General features: G+C 40.3%; 1 protein-coding gene across 1 annotated transcript in view; it reads left to right on the top strand.

The window, feature by feature from the left end:
* Positions 1 to 17992, top strand: part of uba7 (ubiquitin-like modifier activating enzyme 7) — a 31356-nt gene extending 13364 nt beyond the window's left edge. The window contains exons 21-24 of the mRNA XM_041035121.1: positions 501 to 692; positions 14859 to 14960; positions 15371 to 15453; positions 16786 to 17992. Coding sequence (XP_040891055.1) covers positions 501 to 692; positions 14859 to 14960; positions 15371 to 15453; positions 16786 to 16918 — 510 coding nt within the window. The 3' untranslated portion in view covers positions 16919 to 17992. The remainder of the gene's footprint in view (positions 1 to 500; positions 693 to 14858; positions 14961 to 15370; positions 15454 to 16785) is intronic.
* Positions 17993 to 18039: the final 47 nt, after the last annotated feature.

Raw genomic sequence — 18039 nt, 5'->3', positions numbered from 1 at the left:
AATCTCTTTGAAGGGTAAAAAGTATACAGGGAAATCAGAGAGATGAAGCTGAGGTGAGTGGCGGTATAGATTAGAAAAAATACCGCAGACCGCTCCCCCTCCCTCTGGGTCATGTTTTTAGTTGGTGCTGCACACACCTGCCCTAAAGCCACAGAAACAGCCTGCTCACCTATTGTTCTGGGAGCAGAACTAATCACAGCACTTTACCTGTCGCCTGGGAGGTGACACCTGAGCCAGGCCTTGTACCAGCCGCTGCTGCAGACACACACAGCCAAGAAAGATGGAAGGTGGGGGGATGGGTACTTCTAAGAGAGGGGAGACAAAAGAGGTTACCCATGTGTAATCATACAGTGACCACATGTTGCATCTTCTTTGGGAATAATTTCACCCTTACTCACAATTAGGGTGAGTAAAATCAGTAAATGATAATATTGAATTGTCCAGCTTTACATCACCTACAGTACATTTTCAAAGTGAACCTCTCTTTGTCTCCTTCACAGAGTAAGCGCATCGCTGGAAGGATCATCCCTGCAATTGCTACCACAACAGCCGCAGTGGCGGGTCTGATGTGCCTGGAGTTGTATAAACTGGTGCTAGGTCACCAGAATATCAGCTTTTACCGTACAGCTTACATCAACCTGGCTGTCCAGTACTTCGTTCTGTCCCAGCCAAGCCGGCCCCCGAAATTCCAAGTGAGTAACAGCTCTGCACGCCCACAGCCATTTTTAGCCATGCTTACAGATTGTTGGGTGGGGGGGGTTAGTCTATGAAGCAGTCAGTCACCTACAGGACAGACTCTTACTGTATATGCGTTTATAATTTAAACCCGTCTACTTTGTGGATAAATCTGTTCTGTCCTTTGTAGATTTACGTCTTTCCTCTCTCGCTGGAGTGCATTAAGTCATGAATCAGCGCTCTCAGAGTAAGAGACCACTGCTAACTGTCAGTACTCTTGCATATAAGCCAAGTCTTTAGTTAGCCCAGTATAATCCCTAGGGTGTTTCAGTGCAGGTAAGGCACAGACAAATCCGTGTCCGCTTCTGTGTTTGCACAAATTAAGTGAAGCCAAGACAACTGTAATTCAAAAAGAAAGGACCTTATTCTCTTAAGACAGAGTCCTTTTAGAACCGGATCGACCCTGATGTTTGAAGTTATGCCAGGTTTTATGAGGTCATACAAGGTTCATTTTGCTGTATGGCTTTAAAACACAAACACAAAATGGCTACCAAACATGCAACCCCTGGGGTCACATTTTAGGCAAAGTCTGAGAGGATATCCAGTCAAATAATTTTGCTGCCCTCTTACATGCCTGATATTTCACCTCTGAAGGGAATCAGACACTGGAGCTGACCTCCCCAGCTTTCTCACTCAGGGCATTGAACCTCTGACAGACAGAGGTCATTGGGGGTTAGCGAGTGGGGTAACTCTGTCCCGGGGGACGTGAGGGTGCAGTGACAGGGGTCTGTTGAGACAGTGTAGGTCTGGTTTCAGCTTTGGTTACAAAAAAAAAATGCTACAGCTGCATTAAAGGCTGCTGTGATGACAGAGGCAGCTGTGACTTTCTGTGCAGTTCTGAAGTTCCAGACATGCCCTCTTACTCATTTACAAAGACCCTGGTGTTCTCACAGTTGTTGTGTGTGAACTTGGTCAGAGCGTTTGCACATACTTGTATCGTTTTTTTCCTATCTTCTAAAATTTGCTGGCCCAAACACAACATTGCCCAAGCAGCATGGAACATTGGATACACTCAGTGAATGATTGCAGTCACACAGACAGAGTACCTGACATCATCCCAGCCAGAGGGTTTATGTATTCGAGTGTTGAATCATTTAGTCAGAGGGATGTGCAAACATTAGATTTTCCAGACCCGGGCTTTTTCAGTGAGCCTTATAATGTTGCAGCATCAACTTTTAAGCTTTGTGCTATTCAACAGAGGAGACAGAGCAGAGACAGGACATCACCAGGGTAAAAAGGATTGGCTGAGGCTCTAGGGCAGTGTTTTTGACAGTTAAAGGCAAATCTTAGATATAGGAAGGCTCTAGTAAATGAGGAACACACATGTCCATGTACACTTACTCACAGAGAGCGAGCGAGATGTGGTTGGCTGCCAGACCTTGAAACCTTCAACTATTTGAGTGGGAGATCCTCTAATGTCTGCCAAAGAAAATATTTCAGGCTTTAGTTTTCATCATTAGTTTAAATTAGATTCTGATACCTTGGAGAAAAATCACCTCAGCTCAGTGATTGAACATCTATGTTGACTGGTAAGTAAAAAGTACCACAGACATTGACACAGACCAGATTTATGGGATCCTTGTCAAAAATTGTCGGCTTATGTTATTCCCTAAAGTTAAAAAAAACATTGGCCACCATAATCAGATTTTTAGGATAAATATTAATAACAGTATCTCTCTCAGAAATCCAGCTCCAGTCAACCGTTTTTCTGTGACATGCCGTATATAGCCATATTCCAGCCGAGAGCCAAGGACCCAGGTTCTCTGCAGCTCCCTGAATGATGTATATTGATGTTTTAAAGCCTATATGCCTGTCTTGTCTGACTTGTTGTCTAGACATTATCTCACCAAAGAAAGGGATAACACAGTGTTGAAAAATAGGGTATCCCTTCATACATTTTTGAACCCTGCAAGCTAGGACTCCTGTAAATTCCTCTACTGAAATGTGCATATTAAAAAAATAAGGCTGCAAATATAAATTATTTGAAATAACAGAAATTAACCCACGGCAATAAAAACAGAAAAGGGACACACCTAATAATATCATTATCTCTATAATCTCTCTGAGATTAGAGGTTTTATTAGATGGCTTTTGAAGACTGCAGACGTGCAGCTGTTAAATATCACTGATCAGACATGCAGTATCAAGAGCTCAGCTTACTTTTGCAATGACTTAGACCTCTCCCCTCATGAGATCAGTCTCAGTTCATTAATATCAAGTAACAACACTCACATCTCACTAGTAGCACTGGTGGCCCACCCAGTGTTAGTCCAAAGTGTACCACATCAGTGCGTTACCAGATGTTAGGCAGTCGTCGTAATGTAACCTGCCCTGTGTCAACTCTGAAGAAGAAGAAGAAAAAAATGTTAGTGAGATGATTGAAGCCTTTTGGGAAAGATGTTTCAGATGTGGCTACGTACCACTCTTTCCATGCATGTCTCTTTTATTCACACTCCACAACTAAAATAAATGACTACTCACTCTCCCACCTTACCAAACCTTTTCCAGAAATCGTTGCTTAACAGCAGCTGTTTCCCAAAATAGGAAGTTCCTCTGCTTTCCCCCTGCTGCTACTATCCTCCATATGGAGGCAGAAATATGTAAACAAAAGGGAGGTTGCCCTTGTCTGCTCAACAAGGCAACTCTTTAGTATCATTTTCCTCCTTTTGTTTATGTTTTTCAGCTGCGGGGCCATGGCACAGGCCATTTAAAGAGGAACAAGTTTGGCAGGGTCCCAGAGATGGAAATCTCTAATAATGGCTATAAATACTCAAAATCTGGATAGACATCACTACATATCCATGAAAACATTGTTTACTTTGTTCAGGTGTTGTAGCTGGAATGTTTAAGCTAGAATATTCTACTCTACTGTTGCTACCTCACCTGACACTGTCATATACTCAGCAGATAGGAACATTTATGTTTTAACTGATTAAACTTTCTACCTCATATAGAATAATGGCAAAATATTATATACTAATGAATGACTATTTCTCACTGAAATTAGACAATGACATAGTCTAATTTTCCAGTTAATTAAATCTGATAACAGATTATCAGCCACTGCTGCAACACCCCCTCTCTGTGAGCCATTTTAGCATCTTTCAGCTCACTGTTTCGGTTTTACAATTTTACAACTACTTGTTTTGATTCACGCTCACCATTCTCATTAGCCTTGTTTCCAGCATCTGTCCAGCACCAAATAGGAGGCAGAACAGAAAAGAGCTAAAAGCTATCAGGCCTGGCTCAGACCAGGGACTCAAATGCAATGCAGATGAGTAAAGGCAGGTTTATTAACAGGCAAGGGTCGGTACACAGTAGTCAATAGAATCAGGCAAAGGTATCCAAAAAGGCAAACTCGAGAAAACACAAGGGAAAAGTTAGGTCAATAATCACAGGAAAAACACACTAAACTGCTGGAACGCTTGACTCAAAGGATGAAGACGAACTGGCAGAGAACAAAGGGGAAGACACAACTTAAATACATGAGGGGGTGGAGAAACAATAGGAAACAGGTGCAACACATTAGGGTGGAGCCAGGTAATCAAACAGGCGGGAAACACAGGAGGGCAGGAAGTAAATCTGAAAAGAGACAGAGGGTTAGAGCTACAAAATAAAACAGGAACACAACAAAAAGACATAACTTGAATCAAGGGCTTGACATGACAAAAGCAGAGTGAATAATTCAAAATGAATGATACTGTTGCTCCATGCCTGTTTGATGTATGAGATTATGTGATCATCTTTGAATTTTAACTTTTAGATACTTTTAGATCTTTGCTGTTACTTGTAGAGTAAGAAGTTAGAAGAAGCTGTGCATTAGGTCTAGGTTTACCTCAGAACATAGACAGTGCAGACAGCCATGCTATTGTTGAAAACAAGACCTCACAAGGCATTAAAGGATATTTCAAGAGCAGCAAAGATTAATGAGTGTTGTGCTCCTGCTCCTGTAACTGAGCTGCAGCCTCAGTAGAACTCAGACAAACATCACCCGAGGCCAGGACAGAGGAGGACATGTTTCAGCTAGGTATTAAATAGCTCAGCCCCTCCAGCAGCTTGCCCAATACTCTGTACCAGTGTAAGCTGTCTTTGCTTGTCTGCCAGGCCGCTTGTTTGTTGTGTGCCGTGGAAATACTCCCTCTTCCACGTCTGTGCACACAACCTCCACACCCTGGTCTTAATTTCGTGCCCTTTCACGCTCCCTTGGTGCCCCTCTTCCCCAACTTGCCCTTTCAGGCTCTAATTGAATTAGCAGCATTGGAGGCAAGACTCTTGATCTCAAGAAAGCCACTCCAAGGTCAATGCTCACACTGGTTCTTTGTTAATTGCCTGCAGAAATGAATGATATTTCCTGCCTTCACAGGAAGCAATGTATTGAAACCAGATTTCCCAGAGAGCACTACGTGATCTTGCTGTATGGTCTGTAGAGCACCAGGAGGAGGCTGGAATTTTGTGTTCATCTGCTCTACACTCTGTTTCTAATAACTTTTCATTGACAACTTGCACAGGAAAAACGTCTACTTAATATGTTGCTTCTTTCATATACATTCATGAATTAGGAATAAGCAACAATGCTGGCACTTCTGCAGAGTAGTCATTCAATAAATGGTGGTTATATTTTCGTTTACATGTAGACAGCAAAACCTGCAGCTTCTGGATTTGTGATTTGAGCACTTAAATAATTGAGGGTCACACATCTGTCACACAAATAACAGGGACTGGCTAAGAGAGGGAAGGAGAACAACAAAGGGGGAGATTTACCTCACATGTGGTTAAATCTGTGTTGGTTTTTTTTTTTTTTGGACTGTGCCTGTAAAGAAAAAGGGTGAACATGATCCAAGGCCATCAATAGTCCTCCAGGAGCTCTGGCATGGAGCAGCATTGTGCAGTTTGTAACTCAAGACCCCAGACATGAATAGTGCTCACGGGATAATGAGTAATCGGTGATCAACATAGTGCCTTGTGCCCTCTGTATTGGCAGTATTGAGTGTTTGGCCTTATGTTGTTAAGTCATCTGTTGTTTTACATTGCATTGTCCCGTTACTGCTGTTCTTTAGTTCCCCATTATTCATTAGCTTTCTGTTTCTTGTCCTCAACAAGAATATTATGTCTGTACACTGGTTGTTTATTTATGTAAAATCAGACATAAACATCACAGATCTTTTATTTAGTAGCATCTGTGGTGCGGTGCATAAACACAGCACGCATACACCAAGTCCATCTTTTGACACAGATTCTTAAATATAGCTAGGCAGAGCTGATTTGATCTATTTACTTTCCATTTTAAATAATGGAGGATCCAGTTCTTATCAGCAAAACGTTTTCTCCATCAAAAATTTGACAAGGGACCAACCTGAAACAGCAAAGACTTAAAGGGTCAGTATGAGGTTTCCCTCTGTCCCGTTATCTCTTTCTCTCATCCATTGTGTCTCACAATCTCACTATTTGCCATGTTTCTCAACACTTCTTTTCTTCAGGGGTGTTGAACTCAGTGGAAGCACCATGTGGAAGTTATTAGAGGTCTCTGTCCCCCAGAGTCATTATTCTCTCATTAAACCAGTAATGGTGGCAGGAGACAGGCTGCAGGTTCCTCATTAGTGACATAAAATTTCTAGGCTGCTGCTGATGTCATGAGTTTACAAATTTCCCCATTAACTCTGAATTCTAAAGGCATTCTGTTATACCTTACTTCCTCTTTTTTTAACCTCATACACACAAAACCTCCCAGCTTGGGTCGCTGTGCGTCACAGGCGGTGCATAACGCTTATAGACTGTGTCCCTTGCTCTGTGAGGCACTGTCTTCCAGCTGTCTGTGTGCAGACTATATGTTGTTCTGCCTTATGTGTATGAGGTCTTAACTAACTATATACACATGTCCATGTTCCGTAATGGAAATAGAAATAAAATAACGTTTTACTAGCCTTAAAAACCACATGAATGTGCTCATAAAGGAATTGGAACAGCTATTGTACATCCACAGACTGTGGCTAAGGGGTCATTAATAGCCCCCATTTAGTATTTGTCATGAATATGTTGCTAATTTTATGCTTTACTACCAAATGTAATGAATTTTCCCCTATAATGAACAAGGCAGGACTTTTCACCAATTGGCAACAGTCTAAGTGGCTCATCTTTGGACAGTGGCAATATTATATATCATATCATAAGAAATGATGCACTGGGCATCCACAACTGCAAAGTGTACAGGTCTCCAGTCAGTAGAGAGATCATCCTAGAGGAATGTGAATGTGAAAAATTCATTAGTTGTTGAGACAATTTGTTCAGAAAAACAAAATGACTTGTAGGCATTATTACCCTTAATATCATTTTTCATTTAATCAAGTAATCGTGGTAATAATACACTTTTTTTTTCAAGTGTGCTAAAACATGTTTAAGATTGTAGTAAACCTGTGATAATGGAATATTTCTTCTGCTGTATCTGAGTAGATGCAGCTTTAAATTATCCCATTAAGTGTTCAACATCTTGTGAGCTACATGGAAGTCTCATGTTACTCAGTCTTGCGTGTTTGTGTCCATCATCAGATAAAGTAACAGGTCATCAACTGCTGACAAACACTGGACAACATATTGACCTACAGATATCAATAACTTGGTCCAGTGAGCAGCAATACATGGAAGAGTTACATGATTCCATACTACATTACACCATAGTGTGTGACCTTTGATGCTGATCAATGCTACAAATTGGGATGTAGCAGCATAGGGCACACTGATCACAGTTTACATTCCGAGCGCTGATGTTGAATTGATACCTGTCAATGATGCCTTTGCAGATCTAATAGCTGTGTCCCAATTCCACCTCTACATACCGCTATGTGCTGAAGAAGTCATAGGAAGCGTAGTATAAAGGTAGAAATCAAGAAAAAATGCTTGTTACCATTTTCTACAGGAAGTCATCCAATATAGTCACTTAAACGAGAATTCAACAGACCTCTGTTTTATCAGTGCATCATTCCATCTTAATATAAACCTAATCATCTTACGTAAAAATGTGGAAAAAGATGAAATAAGAAACTTGAATTTCTTAGAAACTGTGAGTAAGCATTTTCACCCACATTTCAGGCCCTTGTATTTGGACTGTCAGATGCATCACTTGGAAGCAATTGGATGATTATTCATGGCTTTATAACTGCAGCATCTATCAGACATGCTGTGTGAGTGTCTCTGCAGGCTCCAACGTGCCAGTGGCCCATTTGTAAGAGGAGCGTTTTATTGACTCAGACCTTCTGCCCCGGGTCATTTTCAGTCAGCTGGAGTGCTGTTATCTTCTCATTTGAAAGACAATCACATTGAGATTCTGTTTGCTGTTTTACACGTCAATGGAAGCCTTTCAACAGCAAGGGGCTGCTTTCAGTCTGTGTGTCAGACTCGGCACTCTCCTGAGAAGTGTCTGCATACTAGTGAGCTGCCACTGCTGCTCCTCTTCCCCCCTGCACCAATATATCAGAAGTCATCCTTCAAGACAGATACAATTAACAGTCTTAAATTTGATTTATCGTTAATACAGACTGTCCAGTTTTTATTAAATAAGCACTGTGTAAGACTGGTGTCAATTCTCTGGGGTGTTAGGCAGATAATTGCAGAGGGTTGGAGGGAGCAGTTGGAGGTCTCAGCCATCTGTTTCTCCATTGCAGTCCAAAGAGAGGGGTGATCAGTAGTGATCAGGTAGCAGATGACACTCCCAATCAGACAAAGGGAACTTTTTACATGACAGTACTGTTGTCCCCTTTGTAAAAAGACCATACAGACAAACACAAACAAACATGTTCCTCAAGATATAGGCTATTTGCTCTCCACCAGCACAATTTCTGATTACTCTAAACGTGCTTCAAAACAGGATTCACATGTGATTATTCAATAATCATTATGTGATTATAAAATACTATGATTTTAGGTGGTTTAATCTTGACTAGGTTTTAATAAAGCATGTGTAGGTTATTTTACCTGGAAGCCAAGAATATTGATAACTGATACACGGTCAGCAGATGCTTTTATGCTCCGTTGAAAACTACGCTGAACTCAGTTTGTATATAGCAAGATTGTAGCTTTTAAATACAATTACATCAGAACGTAATGCAGTTTCAGATCATCATCAAAGCAGCTGCTCAGACTCACACTCTATATAAAGCATAGGCAGCCAATTATTGATCAAACAGAAAGCTCCCCGCTTTCTCTCTTGATAACAACATAAATTGCAGCCTGACTCTCTTGTTCCATTCGTAACCACAACATAGTTTAATGGAGGACATTTGCTGTTTTTCCACTATTTTGTAGCAAGTCACACACGCACACACACAACACACACACACACACGCACACACACACACACACACACACAGTCACATTAGACAGATATACTGTAATTTCCAGGAGCACTCAGTTGAGTTGAGTTTGCGGACCATTTACAGCTGTGAGCTTCCATCCATTGATGCGGTGATGTGATTGACAGTCTCTCTGTGCATCATCATTGGCTCTGTGCTGTAGCTGTGACGTAAAGAAAGGCGTATTAATACCGCATGGGTGAAGTCAACATGAAAAAGAGAACTGATTGTTCGCTTATACTTCCAGTAAATGCGGTGATTATTTGAAATTTGAAAGACATTTCCTGAATTTAGTTTTGAAGAATGTTGTTTCCTTTATTTTTGCAGTTGTTGTTATTTTATGACTTTATGTGCAATGCTGTTCACTGCAGTTGTTTAAGACTGTCTGAATCAAAGATCATTTAGCAATAATATACGTTTGAATAATTCTACATTTTAAAAAGGATAAAGTGTCGGATCATCTTTAAATTAATAACTGCGGTATTATGTAAAGTCTTTGATTAGATTCAACCCAGCAGAAAGGATAAAAACCTATCTACTTCTTTACTTTTCCACTTTTTAAGACAGAGTATGCACTATTTTCCATTTTTCCCAGTATATAAGAATAACATAACCTTCCTTTATCCCTGACTGTACTGCAGTATACAGTGTACTGTACATAGTATTCAGCGGCATCACCATATGCTCAGGAAAATACTTCTTGACTTTCAGGCTCAGTCGGAGACTAAACTAGGACATAAGGTCTTACTGAAAAGTTACCAGATTGTCTACAAAAGGAAACCTAAGGGAAACTAAAAGAGATTAAGATGAAAATATGATCCAAAAAGACCACACAGATCCTCCATCTGCCTCCCCTAAAGCTCACTTTGAAGCCCTCCAAAGGAAAAGAGTTGCCTTTGAAGAAACAGGCCTCTAGCCACAGCGGATTGTAAAAATGTTTCCACTGTTGGGATTCTGGCCAGATAATGAAGCTGAAGCAGGAGTGTGCCTCAGCAGTGCTATTTCTTGCGGCAGACTGCAGGGAGGAGGACTTATCGAGGTTTGCCGAATGATCCCGACTTCCTGTCTCCAAAAATGCTCCATTGTCTTAAAGGGCAAGATTGAAAACCAACATTATTACTACACACCAAATGCAGTGACCTGTGCAAAATGACCAGTATGATTGTGTTCCAGTGAAGGGAATCACAATCACACTGGGGTTTATTCTACTTCCTTATCAGGTTGACTTGGCTGAACTTCCTCTGACTGCACTACATTCCCATGCCCTCATCTATATCTGCAGACAGAGACGTCTATTTTTGGGTTCCATCAATCAGAAGCCCCTGTTATCATATGAGACTTTATTGTGTATAAGGTCCTGTGTTGTTAGCTGCCTTGCTGAGGTCTCTTAATCTTCTGGGGTCCAGAGAAAATGAAATATTACCGATTTCAGTTACTTCTAAACTTGCAAATCTGTTAATAACCAAATAAATGAAAGTCTGTGAAAAGAAAGCTTATTCTAAAATGTAAACAGATTAAAAAAATGAAGACAAAATGAATCAAAATCAGTACCACACCATGGCGATAAAGTACATTTAAAGCAAACAAGAATTCAGTTTTTTAAATAAACTATAAAATGACTATAAAATGTTTGTGTTCCCTGATATCTTTTGATAAATTGATTGTGGATCCAGACCGTGACAGAGAGGCTTTGTCGACTTTCATTTCAGGCCTTCTGGGAAATTCTCAGACTGAGCCGTGACTCACTGGAAATAACACTTTGTGATAAAGGGGTCTTCTATGACCTTTTGATCATGTAATTTTGTAATGTTGTAAAGTGTGGGGACAGGAGATTGTTCTGTCTGCAATAAATGAGAGATTAATTTTTATTGAACATTGCCCCATATCTGCTGCTAATATCTACTGGATGGAATTCAGTATATAGAGTGACATATGTTATTTATTCATTTCTGTTTTTTTTTTTTTTTTCTGGAAGCTGTTACAATCTTCATTTAGATTTTTTTTAGGAAGAACAACAAGAGGAAGCTGCCGGAAGTTTTGGTTGTTCATGTAAGATGATAGCTCCATATCTGAACAGGGAACATAGGCAGGGAGAATTTATAACATGCATGGTATTTAACAAGGCAGAGGCCAGATGTAGTAATAGAAAATTCTGAAGAATTTGGTCTCATTTCATAAAATGCAAACATAGATTCTGGTAAGGAGTGTGGAACATTTTGAATTTGGCTTTTTTTCTCAGGACAAGAGGTTGAAGATAAGGGATAAGACTAAACAAGGATTTAAGCATTGATGTATTAAAGTACTAAGCATCAAAATTATTTGTGAAGTTGTTAAATGAAAATATTGGTGTTTCTAAATTGCGACCTCAGCTGATAAAACTACTGTACATGCTACGGACAGTTTACATTCAAATGACACAGTCTGTGTTTATCCGTAGAATAGAATAGAATAGAATAGAATATACTTTATTAATCCCTTTGGGAGGTCCCTTGGGGAAATTTGGAAGGCAGTTAAAGAAGGCAGTTAAAAACGTGAAATGTCATTGTGTTCCTTTGTTGTTTTGGAAAAAAACAGCTGTGTCATGTTTTAGGGGGAAGTTCAAAGCTCCATTTACAATTCAGATTAGAATACGTGGAGCAGATGAGAGATTTGGCTGCCGTCCAACAACAGAGCAGACAGAGCATAAACTTATACGTCCACCACTGTGGCTTTACTCCACTCGTGAAGTGGCCATTTGTCTCGGCCTCATTCTCTGAAGTCAAACTCAGTCGCAGTTCAACCACCAAGAATCCTGACTGCCAGCTCTGCTTTATGTCCAAACAGACCTCTGGATCCGCAGACACCCAGTGAGATAGGACAGTACTTGAACACTGTACACTTAAAGCCAGTATTGAAGCCTTTCTTGAGGCAGAGCAACTTGTCAAATAGAGGATTCCGGTGACTCTTTGTCACTGTGTGTTTACCTCTAACCCTTTTTATGTTCATTGCCAGACACACTAGAAACCTCTTTTTAATGCGTTTATTCTGAGCCCACCCAAAAGTCACAGCCTGCCATTTTCAAAATGGAAACTCCAACCATAAGTTCAGTGATTAGCCACCAAGCAGCACTTGGCACAGATTTGTCAATTGCGCCTCTTATCAACATAACAGTCTACCTCTCAGACAGTAATTCTACACTCTAACCTCAATACAGGCTTGCCCAACATTAATTGAGCGGATTCGTGACATTATGTAATTTTATGACGGCAGTGTCCATCTTTGGAGCAGTTGGCTTATTAAAATATTTCTCAAAAACATTAGATAAAGGAGTGTTTATACATTATATATTACAGAGGGCTGCATGAGGCCTCTCATTAAAGCAGATTTTTATGTCAGTTTCCACTCTCGTAATTTGGTTCAGTGTTGCTCTCAGAGAAAAACAATAACTCTCTGCTTCACATTTCCTCTCTTTCCCCAGAGATAACTGTTTTGTTGGGGCATTTTTTTTGCTTTTTATTGTGGAAGTTCCATGACAAAGAGATACTGTAGTTGTGCATGTGGGAAGCCATTTGTAATTGTTTCCAGCAGCCAGTTTGGTTCCAACATTCTTGCTTATGTTTTTTCTCCCTTGCTCTACTGTTGAAGCGTTCACGTCACTCTACATATGTTCTGACGGGGTAGTTAATTGGCTTCAGGTTCCTGCCAGAGTTGTGTGACAGATATGAGAGAGAGGAAGGGAGGAGAGGGAATAAAAATAGCCCGTGCATGCTTGCTTTGCATTGTGTAAAATCTGCATCCATACACAAAAGCACTCATGAAAATCCCTGGCATGGGACCACTAAAAACAAGGTCCATTTTACAGTCCAACAATGACGCTGCATTTGCACTATCATTTCAAAAAAGAAAGTCTTTTGTGCGCTGTGAACTTCAGACTCTGATTGTGTTTTACCCATGGAAAGTTTGAGGTTGTTCTGATAATTCTCTCTGCATAAACATTAAAGAAGCTAACATTACCAGGGATAAGATGTGCATCTTGCAGACAAAACACGCTTTGTCTGAAAACTGGGACAAAGGACCCAGACACCCAGTTGGACTTGGGAGAAGTATGCCTCGAGTGTGTCTCCACAACCCCAAACCCCATGAGTGGTGGGAGCTGCGAGGGCTAGTCAAAAAGTTCCCCTTGGCTGCTGGAGCAGAGATAATTGGACCCAGGTTTAGCTGGAGTTTTGGTATTCACATCTTGGGCCAAGTTTTGATCTTCACAACCTTTCTTACCAGACAGTGCCTGTGCGAGCAACTTCATCTGACTAAGTGACATATTTTGACATATTTTCTGCATGTGAGGAATCCTGACCCATATCACATCAGGTGATGTTTTTTCCTTAGGTCTCACACGTGTGGATTATGATGTTCATGGTAAACACGTAGCGTCATATGATGATATCTATCCAGTGGCAGTAGAAACAGTAGTGTTTATGTTTGCAAGTTGTTAAATTGATCTGTCTGGGGGTCAAGACTTTGTATTCCGTCTTTGTCTGAGGGTCAGGTGTTGATCGTATAGGCATAGGGACAGAGAGGGTACAGAATAGCTGCCGGGTCATACATCGTAAATTCTGATCTCGAGAGATCTGAAGGGTATGACGGTAGTGTTTAAGGGTGAGAAAGAGACATGTTATAACTCTTTGTGTGATAATCTCAATGAAAGACTGTATTTGTTAAGCTGTATTCAGACTCACAAGACTCCACATTTCTCTTGTCATGAGGTATCAAATGCATTCTAGCTCCTGACTGAAAAACATTATTCAGCCATTATTGTTTTGTTTCATACACACACGTAAACCTGTGCCTAAAGAATATTTATCCTAATTTATTCCTAATATTAAAAATATATATAAAAATATATATTTTTGCAAATAGTAAATATAAAAAAAAACCACAAATATTTATTCCCAGGGCCCAGAGTGATGTGTTCAAAGTGCTTATTTATCTTATTTACTATAGTCCAAATATAAGTCTAATAACCTAAATGGATTAATCTTACAATGATATAAAACAGAAATGCAGCAAATCCTAACATTCAAGAAGCTGTTAATGGCAAGTATTTGGTATTTTACTTAATGACAAATTGTCATTGTCAAAAGTCTCTGTCTTAATATAAATAAAGAATACTTCTTTTAGCACTCCAGAAATGTACTAGATTCTTAGGGCATCCATCATAGAGACAGATACTCATCCCCTGTTTTGGCTCAATACTTTAAGCCTGTTTGCATAGCCAGATTTCAGGTGAATCTCTTTAGTGCACAAGACTCAAAGATCTGCAGGAAATTCAGAAAGGAAATGTGGCCCCTCAAAGCTCAAACTTCAGCTACTTGAAAAACAATCTGGCAAGGTGTCTGGAAAAATTCCTATGCTGTTATTTCACTGGCTAGAGCAACACAAATTCAGTCAGATGCAGGTTTTATGAGCCATATACTCCAAATTCTCCAATTAACTAAGCCTCATATTTGGAAACTTGTCAAAAGCAAAAGTCACATCATATATGAGGAAGCACCTTCTTGACCTCATGGTAGCTTGTTCGGGTCTATACTGCAGCATTCAGGGGGCTGCCGACTGTTCTCAGCTGCTTCATAGCACGTGATGAAAAATGCTCTCTCTCTGCCTGTCAGTGTCCACAACTCTTGTTTTGGACCCAAACATTTTCTGCACATCCTTCACAACAAGTGGAACTTCATCTGTCAACTTTGTGTGTGTGTGTGTGTATGTGCGTGTGTGTGTTGGTGAATGTAACATGTCTATCAACAGGTTGCAGGAGAGAAATACACCCTGTGGGATGACTTCCTTGTTGAGGGCAGATGCGGCGATCAGCAGGAAATGACCCTGGGTGATCTGCTCCAGATGATCAAGGTACGACCTCCTTATTCCTCTCAGACAGCATAAATGTCTTAGCAAATGACTTCTAGTCTATTTTTCTATGCACACACCTCCTTGCCCTAAACAGGCATGTGGTTTATTGATTCTACTGGAGTTTGTTCTGAGGAGGCAAAGGGAAAATAAATTGGCAAGTGTTCTTATTTTCTTCAGGTTTTGTTTAACCTTTGACTGGCTGGGGTTCCCCGTGGTTTGTTTGTGGAGATACAGCAGAGCTTCCTGAAATGCTGAAGTTGTTTTAGGTCACAGGTCATCATCAGACCTTTAGCTCTGCAGACTGCGGTCTTTTTAGAAATGACCTCTGCATGATGCATGTAGGCAGTACCTCCATTTCTTTTTATGCCTTTTCCTGCAGATTTAATTGAATTACTTTTTTTTTTTTGCAGAAAAAATACAACTTGACCATCAGTTATCTCTTCTACGGAACAGGTATCTTGTACAGTGGGCAAGAGGAGAGGCTTAAGCAGAGGTATGTCCACTAAAGACAAAGATACAGTACAATGTTGCACAGTACATGGATAAACATGGCACACAACCCTGTACACATAAACAATCACGATAAGCTGCCCCCCATTGTTTGTTTAGAGGCTAATGGCAGGATGAGGTGTTTCCACTGAGCCTGTGAGGAGAGAGCCTGTTGACACACTCACATGCATCACCGAACACTGGTGACAGAGACTGCTCCTCCTCAGGTTTCCTTCTGTTTGTTGATGACGAAAGTTAAAGAGTTAAATTAGTGTGAACTTTTTTTTTTTTTTGCGCCTGAAAAGCCGCTCTGTTCGGGCCTGTTCAGCACTGCAGCACATTAAAGGCACATTTCATAAGCCCCAGGGCGTATGAAGTGATTCAGACGCCTCGTGCTGTAAACTCTCCTCATCAGTTAAAGAACTGAGCAGAATATGCACCCTCAGGGATATTTTGATTTGAAGAGGAGGGAAGAACTCTAATAAATCAGGTTTATCTTACAAAGTTTATAGGTCATAAATTACTGAGCTAATTGAAACATTTGACTCTGATCACTCTTTACTTAAACTTTGCTGTTCTTGTTGGGGCTTGAAACAAGCTGTGTTGCATGTCCTTTTCTGTTTTTAATGGTCAAGTCTCAGGGGAGCTGGTGCTGGTGTTGTGGTTAGATTAAGCCACAGGCAGAGAGGGGCAGAGTGCTGTGGACAGCAGGCCGTACATGACAAATGCTCTCTCCAGCACTCACTTCCTGTGCAGTCGTCCTGCCCCAAGCTTCCTGTTTTGGGCCAGTGAAGGGGGAACCTAGAACTTAAAAATGGTGCATGTGGTTTGTTTATGAAGTGCCCATGTTCATCATAATGAACAACAATGTCACTCGGTGCAGTGGTGTGGCTCATTTATATGTTTTTTAAAGAGATTTTTGATTATTATGTAGCTTTACGGAACAGATGAATAATGTACAATCAGTTTATTTGGGTACATCCAGATAAAACAGTCAATGTTTTATCTAGATGTACCCAGATAATGCAGTCCAGTACAACAGCATTAGTACTTAATAAACTACCAGCTAAGTTTATACCAGACGGAGGTTCAGTTCATTTTGTTTTTTTTTTATGAAATTTGTTGATAATAAGACAAAGCAAATGGTGAAAGATTGTGGTCTCGTGGCAAGAAACAACAATATTTATGTCCCCTGGTGATGGAGAGACACTTTTTGATATGAAAGTATTTTAAATGTATAGTAAAATGAGAACACACATTTGTTAAACGTATGATTTTTCATTCATTCTATCTGCCCAGACAAAGATTATATATATAAATTATATATTCTTTGTAGTGTGTCTGACGTGGTGAGAATGGTCACCAAAGCAGACATCCCTCCACACAAGAAGATGCTGGAGTTGATCCCCTCATTTGAGGAAGACGAGGACTGTGAGTTGGTCCCACCCATCAGGTACCTGCTGTTGTGATGCAGTCGACGGGAAGTTTGCACGAAGTTCCAGTGACAAGCACTCGCATAGACCTGCATCAATGTGACAGAGAAAACTCAACGCTCCTATGACGCTGTATCATTTAAAAACACCCACAGCTGCTGTTTACAAAGATTGATATCTAAATGATTTTTTTCTCTTTCTCTACATTTTACTTTACATTTCATTTGTGCTTTGAGAAATTGCACTTTCACACTGTTATTATTTTCCTTGTTAATCACACTTTGATTATGTGAAATGAACTATTTCAGAAATGAACATTCCATTATCTAATTAGTTGTCCTGTCCTGTCACCAAATGCCAAAAAATACTGCAAAACGCTCAGGTTGATGCTCAGTTCATCTTTTGGGCTTTTTTTTTTTGCCACAATATGCCAATAGAGGAACTGTAGCCATCTCTAATGTCTTCAGTTTTATTACCAGAAACTTTACCAGAAGGTCTTGTTTGCTCACTTTTGGTTTTCATTTACATGTAAAATGTGTCTTTTGAGAGGTCAAGTAAAGAGGCTGTGAAGGTCGCTGCCAAGGCATATGGATTAGATGATCTGGCACTGGTGGAACAGTGCTGGACTGGTTTCGAGGTCTAATTCAGGTCAGGCTGAGCTTCATGTTGAAGCGATGCAGTTAGACCAGGCTGTTGGCACAGAATGCACATTACTTTGAAGATTCAGGGTGCTTTTGCCATCTGGACACAGCTGTCTTGTGTAAATCCTGTTCCCTCAGCTGGTCAGAACAGAGAAACTGGACTCATCTTCAAGGAACTTTGCATGTCCTAAGATGGCTTTTGGGCATGTCCTACCCCTATCCACTACCCCATTTTTTTCACCTCACACCCGCACAGTAATATGTGTTGTTGTTGTTAACATGCTCTGCTGTCTTAGTTGGCTATATTTGAATCATGTCATGAGGAATGCTCTCTGTAATTATTGCTGAAACTACTTATAGATGTACTTTTTAAGTATCTTTGTAATTGGTCTGAGATTGAAGGATGCTGCTTGTGATTCTGTTCTGATTCCATTCTGTTTGAACAACACAATAAATTTATGTCAATGAGGTCTGTTTCCTTACCATCTTTTAAATTGTTCAGTTCACACAACATAC

Source organism: Toxotes jaculatrix, chromosome 3, assembly GCF_017976425.1.
Source record: "Toxotes jaculatrix isolate fToxJac2 chromosome 3, fToxJac2.pri, whole genome shotgun sequence".
NCBI classification, from domain to species: domain Eukaryota; kingdom Metazoa; phylum Chordata; class Actinopteri; family Toxotidae; genus Toxotes; species Toxotes jaculatrix.
Note: the sequence above shows the minus strand (reverse complement) of the source record. Positions and strands in the feature narration are given on the sequence as shown.